The sequence below is a fragment of the Hypanus sabinus genome, chromosome 1, assembly GCF_030144855.1.
Source record: "Hypanus sabinus isolate sHypSab1 chromosome 1, sHypSab1.hap1, whole genome shotgun sequence".
Classification (NCBI taxonomy): Eukaryota; Metazoa; Chordata; class Chondrichthyes; order Myliobatiformes; family Dasyatidae; genus Hypanus; species Hypanus sabinus.
The window spans coordinates 50,807,782-50,820,682 of NC_082706.1; the positions used below are offsets into that span (position 1 = coordinate 50,807,782).

The 12,901-nt window shown below is 45.0% G+C and overlaps 2 protein-coding genes across 5 annotated transcripts in view; one reads left to right on the forward strand and one right to left on the reverse strand.

The window, feature by feature from the left end:
* The window catches only part of LOC132393750 (uncharacterized), a 429,932-nt gene that overhangs the window by 189,529 nt on the left and 227,502 nt on the right, over positions 1-12,901 (forward strand). The window lies entirely within an intron of this gene.
* The window catches only part of LOC132393697 (uncharacterized), a 34,271-nt gene continuing 22,719 nt past the window's right edge, over positions 1,350-12,901 (reverse strand). The window contains exon 8 of one of the 4 annotated variants that reach the window (XM_059969134.1): positions 1,350-1,844. In XM_059969134.1, coding sequence (XP_059825117.1) covers positions 1,840-1,844 — 5 coding nt within the window. In that variant the 3' untranslated portion in view covers positions 1,350-1,839. Of the gene's footprint in view, positions 1,845-10,303; positions 10,877-12,901 lie in introns of those variants that run through there. The other 3 variants (XM_059969128.1, XM_059969115.1, XM_059969123.1) reach the window with 3 other exon arrangements.

The window sequence follows — 12,901 nt, forward strand, 5'->3', positions numbered from 1 at the left end:
GGCTTTACCATTGCCCTCTATTTTTCTAAGCTCCATATAGCCATCCAGGAGTCTCTTAAATGACCGTATCATTTCCGCCTCCACCACTGCTGCCGACAGCCCATTCCACACACTCACTACACTCCGCATATAAAACTTATCCCTGACATTTCCTCTGTCCCTACTTCCAAGCACCTTAAACTTATGGTCTCTCCTGCTAACCCTTGGGAAAAGCCTCTGACTAACCACCAACCAATGCCTCTCATTATCTCCTACACCTCTATTAAGTCACCTCTCATCCTCTGTCGCTCCAAGGAGAAAAAGCTGAGTTCACTCAACTTATTCGCATAAGGCATGCTCCCCCATCCAGGTAGCATCCTTGTAAATCTCCTCTGCAACCTTTCTATGGTTTCCACATCCTTCCTATAGTGAGGTGACCAGAATTGAGCACAGTACACCAAGTGGGGTATGACCAGGTTCCTATATAGCTGCAACATTACCTCTCGGCTCTTATAAACTCAATCCCACAATTGATGAAGACCAATGCACCATATGCCTTCATAACCACAGAATCAACCTACACAGCAGCTTTGAGTGTCCTATGGACTCGGACCCCAAGATCCCTCTGATCTCTTAGCATTAATACTATATTCTGCCATCATATTTGACCTACCAAAATGAACCACCTCACACTTATCCGGGTTGAACTCCATCTGCCGCTTCTCAGCCCTATCAATGTCCTGTTCCAACTTCTGACAGCTGTCCACACTATCTATAACACACCCAACCTTTGTGTCATCAGCAAATTTACTAACCATCCCTCCACTTCCTCATCCAGGTCATTTATAAAAATCACAAAGAGTAGGGATCACAGAACAGATCCCTGAGGCACTCCACTGGTCACTGACCTCCATGCAGGATATGACCCGTCTACAACAACTGGCTCAAGGACAAGCTGCTTTAAAAAGCCATTTACAAATTCCATCTCTTGGGGTCCAGCTATCTACCTGCATATTGAAATGCCGCATGACTATTGTAACCCTATTGCCATTTTTACATGCTTTTACTATCTCCCGTTGTAATTTGTAACCTACACTTCTGACTAAGGCCCTGTGGAAGGTTAATTTATCTGCTGCATATCCTATTGTGCCCTTTGGTACAGGGACACATGAACCACGAGGGCTCTTGCTGTGACTCCAGAAAGATTAACCGTGTTCCTGTCTATCTGGAGATGACGTTGCACAGAAGGATTTTTAGAAGTCAAGTATGAGGCACCTATTACAATTCCAGCTGGTTCACTGAAGGAATGTATGGTACAGGACAGACAGGGTCAGTTTGCACTGACAAGCAAGGCAGAGAAGGAACAAATAGTGACTGGCTGTAACTGGGAAACGGAAGCACGTGGTTTGCTTACATACCATTAGCCAGTCCAGGCCAGTTTAGATAAGGAATGTGTTCAGTACAGGCTGATTGATTGAGCCTTCAAGTTTGCAGGGAAAGGAAAGGCAGAAATAAAGAACCAAATATAGTTCAAGTTACAAGATGTTTATTGACAACGGATAATTATACAAATATGTAAACAAGTGCAAAGAATGTTAAAACTACAAGGAAAAACACAATTAAAGTAACAATCCAACAGTAGTGATAGGGGTTCTGAGACCGGGTCAGTTCCACTCTCTGTAGAAGGTCAGATGTGGCGATTACAAAGTCACTCTGAGATTACTGTAGATGTTTCTGACCATATTAACCAGCAAATGGAGAGTAACGGTGCATTTAATCATTTCTATCCATTCACCTGTCCATTGACGTGAAGCCGCAAATGTGGAGTGCTTGTCTATCCCAGTAAACACAGACAACTTCTTAAACTGAGGAAAGGAAGAAGTGAGAGATATTTATGAAACTATAAACTCCGCAAGCTTCGGTTTCACAGGGCAGTGGCAGCAGTGATGGAGAGATGCTCCTGTGCTGGGATCAGTGTTCAGGGAAAATCCCAGAAAAAGGGTGTAGACTAGATCAAAAATGAAACAGGCAGTGGGAAGGACCCCAGGGACAGATGTGTAATAGTGGAAATGAGAGAGTGGTGACACAGAATTGAGAGAGAGGGGCAGGATTTACAATACTGTGTGACAGGAAGTGGTTGAGAAATACAGACAATTTTAGAGCAGATTAAAGCCACATTAATTGTCAAAACAAAAACGAAGGTTAAAGTAACATGGCTGCAGGGTGTCCAGAACTGGGTGCTTCACAGTTAAAAGTTATCAATTCCCACAGAATAAGCCAAAAGGAGGCAAGAGAGTGCTTTTGATCAGATTGTGCTCTCTGGAGATATAGATGCAGTAGTCACTGATGAGGCTTCTGTTGAAGAGGAAATAATGAACATGAGGACACGGGGGGTGGGGAGGAAGGAATAGGTGGGGCTGGTCTATAGACTTCAGACTGTGTTTGAATGTACAGCTCTTAAGCAGAACTTTACAGAACCTAGTCAGAGACAGGCTGGTATTTATTAGGTGATGTGTATTGAGGGAGAATTAAACTGAAACATGTGGTAAAGGATCATGAGGAAGCAGTGACTGCTACATGGTAGAATTCTAGTTCCAGCTGAGAGAGAACTCAGGTCCAAGATGAAGACAATGACAACAATACAATGATGATGATGTGACAGTCCAGTTGTAAAGAGGGACTGAGTAAATCAGCTGACAGGCAGGTCAGTAGATGTATTCAGACAGTTGTCCCGTAATTCTCAACAGAATTGTACCCCAATCACAGACAGCGATTCCATCGGGAAGAGGAGCAATCCATGGTTGACAAGGAATGTCATGGACATGTTAAATGGAAATGGGAAGAAGGAGGGGACATGGAGAGAAGGAATAGGCAGGTGAAGAAAAGGACCAGAGTGGGGAAAAGAGGAAGTGGGGGAGGGGAAATAAATTTGTTTACCAGCAGAGAAATCAATATTCATGCCATCAAATTGAAGTCTATCCTGATGGAATATGAGGTGTTGCTCCTCCACCCTGAGGTTGGCACAAGGGGACGCCATGCACCGACATGTTGCAATGTGAATGGGAAGTGGCATTAAAATGGTGAGCTACTGGGAAGTCCCACTTGTAGTGGATGGTGCAGAGGTGCTCGATGAAATTGTCCCCCAATTTATGACAGGTCTCTTTCTTTATTTCCCACTCTGACATTTTATTTCTTTTCACCTGCCTCTCATTTCACTGAGTTCCCTCCTCCTTCCCTTTCTCCTATGGTCCACTCTCCTCTTCCATCAGATTGCTTCTTCTGCAGCCCATGAGCTTTCCCATGCTCCTGGGTTCAAATGTCACCTTCCAGCTCGCCTCGTGCTCCTTCCCCCACCCCCACACCATTTTGTTCTGGCACTTCCCGTTTCCTTCTCAGTCCTGAAGAAAGATCCTGGCCTAGAATGTCGGCTTTCTATTCATTTCCATAGATACTGTGACCTGCTGTGTTCCTCAAGCATTTTGTGTGTATTATATCGAATGAAAAATGTCCATCAGTCTTCAATCTGTAGGACACAGTTTCCCACTGAAAACACACACTAAATTGAAAGAACATGGAAGGACCTGTAAAAAGCACAGCGCTAATGCGAGACAAGTAGTCAGGACACAATGACTTGGGCTGAGTGCTTTAAGGAAGAGACTTCAGAGATAGTGGACTCTGTTTTAAACTGGCAATATTCCAGGAAGATACATGAGGATTGAAAAAACAGCAAAGACGACATTCTTGTTCCAAAAATGGAGGACGAGCAAAGACCAAGGCAGAAGGGAATGTAAGAGGGGGATTTGCATTCGATGGGGCGGGGGGGGGGGGGGCGGAAGGAAGAACATCACAGAGATACTTAGAATAGCATGGAGGGATCATCCAATGAAACAAATAAGAAGAATCTAGAAATATAAGACAGGGGATCACTTTGCTGGCATTGTACCATTGGCCTTGAAATAGTGGAGTAACAGATACAATATATCAACAAATCAGAGGTGCATTGGCAATAGGGTTTCAATTCTCCCTCCATTTCCTGGGGTTGCCTTAGTGCAAAGGGCACAGTCTGTGTGGAATTAGTTAAATGTGTTCAAGAGAAGCTTTGAGATGATGTGCAGATTGTCTATTTGAGATGGGACGGTACTCAGCCTTATGTTTGGGAATGAAACTAGGCAGCTGGTGGAAATGTCAGTGGGACAGCACTTTGGGAACAATTGTCGTCAGTCTGTACATAGAAGAGCAATATTGGGACATTATGTTGTAACATTATAAACTACTGGCTATCCTGCTCTTGGGGGGCTCTGTACAGTTCTGGTCTCCGTCCTGTAGCAAGGACCAGTTCCACTAGACAGAGTGCAGAGGAGGTTCATCAGGATGTTGCCTGCAGTGGAGTACTTTAGTTAAGGCAGAGTTCATAGCTGGGTCTGTTTTCCCTGGGGTGAAGGAGTCTGAAGGGGTGACTGAATGGGCTGAATGGCCTAATTCTGCTCCTATTTCTTATGGTATACAGGATTATAAGAGGGATAGGTCGGGTACAAAGTCAGTTTTTTTTCTGTTTACCATGAGGGATCTCAACAATGGTGTGTAAAGCAAAGGGGGTTTAAAAGGGAAGACATAAACAGTTTTTTTAAATACAAATAGTCACTGATATCTAGAAAATGATGCCAGAAGGTGTTGGAATCACTTCATTTCAGAGGCATCGAGATGGACACTTAAATGAGGTAATTCAGCAAGACAGAGAAAGACATGGACCTATTGCAGAAGCTGGGATTAGTGTGGATGGTCATAAAATGTCAGCATGAGTGTGGTGGGTTGAAGGGCCAATGTAACAGCACCAGCGATCACCGATCTGGGTTCGATTCCCATCACTGCCTGTAAGGAATCTGTACTTTCTCCCCGTGAACACTTGGTTTTCCTCCGGATGCTGTGGTTTCCTCCCACCTTCCAAAGACAGACAGGTGAGTGAGTTGTGGCCAACACTGCCCGGCAGCCCAGCACATTCCTCGCTGATTTGATTGCATGCTAAATGATGATTTCACTATGTTTCAATGTACACTTGATAAATAAATGTATTATTTCAGAATAGTGACTGAGCAAATGATCAATGGTGGATGGAGAAAGGGGTTTCAGGTCTCACTGCGAACACAGCTGAGGAGCTACAGCATTGACACATTCCACTGGGAACAACAAGCTCTGTGTCATCCTGTCTGACCTCCCCACCGAGACAGCAGTGCTGACTTGTATCAGCAATGAGCCTGGGGCTGCACGGTCGTGTACTGGTTAGCACAACGCATTACAGTACCAGTGAAATGGGCTCAATTCCCATCACTGCCTGTTAGGAGTTTGTACGTTCTCCCCGTGACTGCGAAGATTTCTTCCAGGCCTTCTGGTTTCCCCCCACAGTCTAAAGACGTAGGTTTGTAGGTTAATTGGTCTTTGTGAATTGTCCTGTGATTAAATTAGGGGATTGCCAGGTGGTGCATTTGGGAGGGCTCATTCCACACTGTGCTTCAATGAATAAATAAATAAATGGGGATCTGAAAAATGGTAAACCACTGTTACCCAAATATCTCCATACCCCATTAGCTGTGTGAAGGAATGAGGGCCCAGACTGGTCTAACTGGCCATTTCCATCTTGATACACACTGTCTCACCATCTTACACAAGTGAGCAACAAACGGACACCCAGGACAAACTTCTCATTTCCCTGCTGTCCGTGGAATGCTGTCCAATGCCAGGTGTGGGACTGTGTCACTCAAGATGCAGGTAAATGAGCAGCTGGAGAATATCTGGGTCCGGGGGATTTGCTCCATCAGCTCCCATTCACCCATCCACGTACAGTGGCTACAGCATGTGTTTGTAGAACTGTACACTGAGTGTGGGAGTGACGTTATCCAGTCTGACACTGGGGTCTGAAGCAAAGTTCATAGAATTATGAAGCATGCCGGAGTAGATCAAGTTGTACCTGCCCCTCCCACCTTAATTAAATTTCATCCTTCTTTCCAATCCATAAATACTCTGGTTGTTTTTAGCCTCTCAAAGCTTACAGACACTTCCCTTTCCTTTACAACTGAATTCACTTCTCTTCATATCCAAGGATCCCTTACTTTGCTGTCCCCTATCCTTCCTTCTTACTGGAGAATCCTGTCCTAAACTGTGCAGTCGGTCTTTAAGCACTCTCAACATGTCGGGTGTGGACTTGTCTAAAATCACCTGACCCTAACTGACTTTCCTTAGTTCCTGCTCCAATTTAATACTCTCCTGTAGGGTTACTGATTCTTATCTGTCTTAAAATCTAAGAGGTTGTGATCACTATTCTCTAATTGTTCAAACAAAGAAGAACAAGAACAAAGAACAATACAGCACAGTACATGCCATTCGGCCCACAATGTTGTGCCGACCCTTAAACCCTGCCCCCCCCCATAACCCTCCACCTTAAATTCCTCCATATACCTGTCTAGTAGTTTCTTAAACTTCATTAGTGTAGCTGCCTCCACCACTGACTCAGGCAGTGCATTCCATGCACCAACCACTCTCTGAGTGAAAACCTTCCTCTAATATCCCCCTTGAACTTCCCTCCCCTTAAATTAAAGCCACGTCCTCTTGTACTGAGCAGTGGTGTCCTGGGGAAGAGGCACTGGCTGTCCACTCTATCTATTCCTCTATCATGTCTCCTCTCATCCTCCTTCTCTACAGAGTCCTAGCTCCCTTAATCTCTGATCATAATCTATACTCTCTAAACCCGGCAGCAGCTTGGTAAATCTCCTCTGTACCCTTTCCAATGCTTCCACATCCTTCCTATAATGAGGCGACCAGAACTGGACACAGTACTCCAAGTGTGGCTTAACCAGAGTTTTATAGAGCTGCATCATTACCCCGCGACTCTTAAACTCTATCCCTCAACTTATGAAAGCTAACACCCATAAGCTTTCTTAGCTACCCTATCTACCTGTGAGGCAACCCCCAGATCCCTCTGCTCCCCCACACTACCAAGTATCCTGCCATTTACCTTGTACTCTGCCTTGGAGTTTGTTCTTCCAAACTTGTGAGAAAAGTGCGAGTCTTTGGCTCGAGAGATTTTGGCAGTTGGACTGTGCAATCAGGTCAATTAAGATTTGAATAGCTCAGACTCAGCAGAAAGCAGCTGATTGGGCAGTCGAGGTCAGGTGACCAAGCAGTTTGGAAAAACTCAGACAAATAAATAGAGGAGTAGCTCAAGCAGAGTGACTGGGCCAGTAAAGGAGTGGAGTTTTGAGGCTTTGACTTGGGGAGTGGCCTTGTCAATGGAATTGCCTCGTGAGAAAAGTGCGAGTCTCTGGCAAGGAGGCTGAGTGAGGAGACTACACCACAGTTGGAGAGAGTGAGAGGTGATGAAGAGATGACAGGTAAACTGATTCAGTGTGTTGCTTGCCTGTTGTGGGAGGTCAGGGACACTGATGGTGCCTCTGGCTGCTACAACTGTGAAAAGTGAGTTCAGGTTCAGCTCCTGAAGGACCATGTTGGGGCACTGGGAAGGCAACTGGATGACCTCAGGTTCATCAGGGAAAATGAGAGTTTTCTGGACAGGACCTACAGCGAGATCGTTACACTGAAAATACTGGAAGAGAGAAGGGGGTGACAATGAGGAAGGGATGGATGCTTGAAGTACAGAAGACCCAGGGGGATGTGCCTCTTGAAAACAGCTTCACCCTCTTGGAAGCTGTCAGGACAGAAGACACTGCCAGTCTGAGAGGCGGACAGGGTCTGCGAGTCAAAAAATTGGCACTGAAGCAAATCCGAAGAGACAGATGTCAGGCAAAGCCATGGTAGTAAGGGACCCCATAGTGAGAGGTACAGAAAGTGGTTTCTGTGGCAACAGGTGGGATTTAAGGATGGTGTGTTGCCTTCCTGGTGCCAGGATCCAGGACGTCATGGACCGACTGCAGGGAATCCTCAAGGGCGAAGGTGAACAGGTGGAAGTGGTACTGCATGTTGGCACAAATGATGTCGGGAAGAAGCTGAAAGAAATTCTGCAGCGTGACTTCAGAGAACTTGGAAGAAGGCTGAAAAGCAGGACCTCTAGAGTAGTTATCTCTGGTTTGCTTCCAGTTCCTTGTGCTGGTGAGGGCAGGAACTGGGAGATCTGAATGTGTGGCTGAGGAGCTGGTGCGGCAAGCAGGGATTTAGATTCTTAGACCATTGGGATCTGTTTTGGGGTAAGAATGAATTGTACAAAGGAGATGGGTTGCATCTTAACAGGTGGGGGACCAGCATTCCGGCAGGCAGGTTTGCCACTGCTACACAGGTGTGTTTAAACTAGTAAGTGGGGGGGGGGGGAAGGAGATGAACTGGAAATATAAGGATGGAGTTAAAGGGAAAGAGAGAATAAGAAAGGTTAAGAAAGACAACATAATTAATGGGGCAGAAAGCTCAGGAAGGGATCAGAGAGTTTGGCCAAGTGCAAAAGGGACCGATTTGAGAAGCGAGAGGAGTAATGGATTAAAAGTATTATATATGACAAAACGAAGTATAAGAAATCAAGTGGATGAGCTTGAGTATGATGTTGTAGGAATAAGAGACATGGCTGCAAGAGGACCAGGGCTGGGAAATGAATATTCAAGGGTATATGTCCTATTGAAAGGACAGACAGGTGGGCAGAGGGGGTGGGGTGGCTCTGCTGGTGAAGAATGAAATTCAGTCCCTTGCAAGGGGTGACATAGGATCAGGAGATGTAGAGTCAGTATGGATAGAACTGAGAAATTGTAAGGGCAAAAAGACCCTAATGGGAGTTATCTACAAGCTCCCAAATAGTAGCCTGTATATAGGGTGCAAGTTGAATCAAGAGCTAAAAGTAGCATGTCGCAAAGATAATGCTACAGTTGTAATGGGGGATTTCAACATGCAGGTAGACTGGGAAAATCAAGTTGGTACTGGACCCCGAGAAAGGGAGTTTGTGGAATGCCTCCGAGATGGATTCTTAGAGCAGCTTGTACTGGAGCCTACCAGGCAGAAGGCAATTCTGGATCTGGTGTTGTGTAATGAACCGGATTTGATAAGGAACTCGAGGTAAAGGAGCCATTAGGAGATAGTGACCATAATATGATAGGTTTTAATCTACAATTTGAGAGAGAGAAGGGAAAATTGGAAGTGTCAGTATTACAGTTGAACAAAGGGGACTATGGAGCCTTGAGGGAGGAGCTGGCCAAAGTTGACTGGAAGGATACCCTAGTAGGGATGACAGTGGAACAACAATGGCAGGTATTTCTGGGAATAATTCAGAAGGTGCAGGATCGGTTCATTCCAAAGAGGAAGAAAGATTCTAAGGGGAGTAGGGGACGACGGTGGCTGACAAGGGAAGTCAAAGACAGTATAAAAATAAAAGTATAACATAGCAAAAATGAGCAGGAAGCCAGAGGATTGGGAAACTTTTAAAGAGCAACAGAAGATAACTAAAAAGGCAATACGGGGAGAAAAGATGAGGTACAAAGGTAAGCTAGCCAATAATATAAGGAGGATAGTGAAAGCTTCTTTAGGTACGTGAAGTGGAAAAAATTAGTTAAGACCAAAGTCGGGCCCTTGAAGGCAGAAACGGGTGAATTTATTATGGGAACAAGGAAATGGCAGACGAGTTGAACAGGTACTTTGGATCTGTCTTCACTAGGGAAGACACAGACAATCTCCCAGATGTAATAGTGGCCAGAGGACCTAGGGTAACGGAGGAACTGAAGGAAAATCACATTAGGCAGATAATGGTGTTGGTTAGACTGATGGGACTGAAGGCTGATAAATCCCCAGGGCCTGATGGTCTGCATCCCAGGGTACCTAAGGAGGTGGTTCTAGAAATCGTGGATGCATTGGTAATCATTTTCCAATGTTCTAGAGATTCAGGATCATTTCCTGAGGATTGGAGGGTAGCTAATGTTATCCCACTTTTTAAGAAAGGAGGGAGAGAGAAAACAGGGAATTATAGACCGGTTAGCCTTACATCAGTGATGGGGAAGATGCTGAATAGCAGTAGCAGGATTGGTCTGAGTCAGCATGGATTTATGAAGGGGAAATCATGCTTGACTATCTGGAAATTTTTTGAGGATGTAACTATGAAAATGGACAAGGGAGAGCCAGTGGATGTAGTGTACCTGGACTTTCAGAAAGTCTTTGATAAGGTTCCACAAAGGGGATTAGTGGGGGTAGGGTACTAACGTGGATAGAAAATTGGTTGGCAGACAGGAAACAGTAAGGATTAACGGGTCTTTTTCAGAATGGCAGGCAGTGACTAGTGGGGTACTGCAAGGCTTGGTACTAGGACCACAGCTATTTACAATATACACTGATGATTTAGATGAAGGGATTAGATTATGAGGACACTCAGTCCTTGTTTATTGTCTTTTAGAAATGCATGCATGCATTAAGAAATGATACAATGTTCCTCCAGAGTGACATCACAAAATAAAAAACAGGACAAACCAAAGACTCACACTGACAAACGACATAATTATAGCATATAGTTACAGCAGTGCAAAGCAATACCATATTTTGATGAAAGCAGACCATGGGCACAGTTTAAAAAAAGTCTGAAGTCCCGATCGACTCCAATAGTCCCGATATCAGGCAGCAAAAGGGAGAAACTCTCCCTGCCGGAAACTTCCAGGCACTCTCAACTGATGCATTGGAAACACCCGACGACAGCAGACCCTGAGTCTGTCTGAAAACTTCGAGCCTCCGATGCAGCCTCCCGAGCGCCTTCGACCTCGTCCCGGCCGCCGAAACAAGCAAAGCCGAGGTCTCAGAGGCCGTCTCCTCCGGAGATTCCGGACCGCACTGTAGCGGCGGCAGCGAAGCGAGCATTTCATAAGTTTCTCCAGATGTTCCTCCACGCTCTCACATCTGTCTCCATCAAATCAGAATTGTGCACGGATCCCTACTTAACAAATAACAGACATCATTCTCCAGAGAGGCTTCGTGTGCTGCGTCGTGCCGCCATCTCCTCCTCCACAGAAGTAACATCAGCAAATTTGCAGATGACACAAAGTTGGGTGGCAGTGTGAAATATGAGGATGATGTTAGGAGAATGCAGGGTGACTTGGACAGGTTGGGTGAGTGGGTAGATGCATGGCAGATGCAGTTTAATGTGGATAAATGTGAGGTTATCCATTTTGGTGGCAAGAACAGGAAGGCAGATTACTATCTGAATGGTGTCAAGTTAGGAAAAGGAGTACAATGAGATCTGGGTGTCCTTGTTCATCAGTCACTGTAAGTAAGCATGTAGGAACAGCAGGCAGTGAACAAATCTAACAGCATGTTGGCCTTCATAACAAGGAGAGTTGAGAATAGGAGCAAAGAGGTCCTTCTGCAGTTGTACAGGGCCCTGGTGAGTCCATACCTGGAGTATTGTGTTCAGTTTTGGTCTCCAAATTTGAGGAAGGATATTCTTGCTGTTGAGGGAATGCAGCGTAGGTTCACGAGGTTAATTCCCGGGATGGTGGGACTGTCATATGTTGAAAGATTGGAGCGACTGGGCTTGTATGCACTGGAATTTAGAAGGATGAGAGGGGCTCTGATTGAAACATATAAGATTATTAAGGGATTGGACATGCTAGAGGCAGGAAACATGTTCCCGATGTTGGGAGAGTCCAGAACCAGAGGCCACAGTTTAAGAATAAGGGGTAGGCCATTTAGAATGGAGTTGAAGAAAAACCTTTTCACCCTGAGAGTTGTGGATCTATGGAATGTTCTGCCTCAGAAGGCAGTGGAGGCCAATTCTCTGGATGCTTTCAAGAAAGAGTTGGATAGAGCTCTTAAAGATAGCGGAGTCAAGGGATATGGGGAGAAGGCAGGAACAGGGTACTGATTGTGGATGATCAGCCATGATCACATTGAATGGCGGTGCTGGCTCGAAGGACCGAATGGCCTACTCCTGCACCTATTGTCTATTGTCAAAGTGCACCACCTCACACTTCTCTGGGTTGAACTTCATCTGCCACTTCTCAGCCCACTTCTGCATCCCATCAATGTCTCTTTGCAATCTTCCACAATCCTCAACACTATCCACAATACCACCAACCTTTGTGTTGTCTGCAAACTTGCCAACCCACCCTTCCACCCCAACATCCAGGTCATTAATAAAAATCATGAAAAGACTTGAAATCACTTGAAAGTTTTGTCACCTGGCTGTTCTAGTGGATGATTTAAATAATACCCTACACCAACCTGCCACCACTGAACTCTTCTGCCTTCTACCATAGTCACAGGAATATGATTGGATTAAGTGTATATATAGGTCTGAAAAGAAAATGGTATCTAGGAAGTCCATCATCTGAGGATTTAGCCACCAGGACTGGAAATATGAATCTAGAATGTAATTTGTACTTTCACACTCTGACAGCCATGGCAGTCACTGACCATGTCCTTCTCGACCTCCGTATATAACAGTGCCCATGGCCATTTCAGAGCACAGTGCAGAATTGACCCCTGTGGGTGTGGAATCACCTCTGGACCAGTCCAGGTCAGTAGGGTCACCATCTGCACATCACACACTGGGATTAACAAGTGCAGACAATGTCCGCGAACGCCATGATGCCGAACTCTTCTTCCGCCGGCTCCGTCTCCAAGTCTACTTCTTTGGCAATGACTCTCCTACCCCCACCTATTTTTTTTTAATTTTTTAATGAAATTTTCAAATAGGTTACATAGAGTAGAATAGAATAATATCAACCCTTCCCCTCCCCTTTAACATATCCCTATGTATTAAAAAAAGAGAGAAAAAAAAAGAAAGAAAAAAAAGAAAGACTGCCTGGATATCAGAAGATCCCCACATGCTCCATGGAATTCAAAATAGCTTTAATATATGTATTTATTTATTTATTTCCCCAGATGACCAATAACTTTATCTTCGAAGCCCCTATATACTTAATCCTATCTTTTGTAAATAAAGGTGCCAAATTTACAG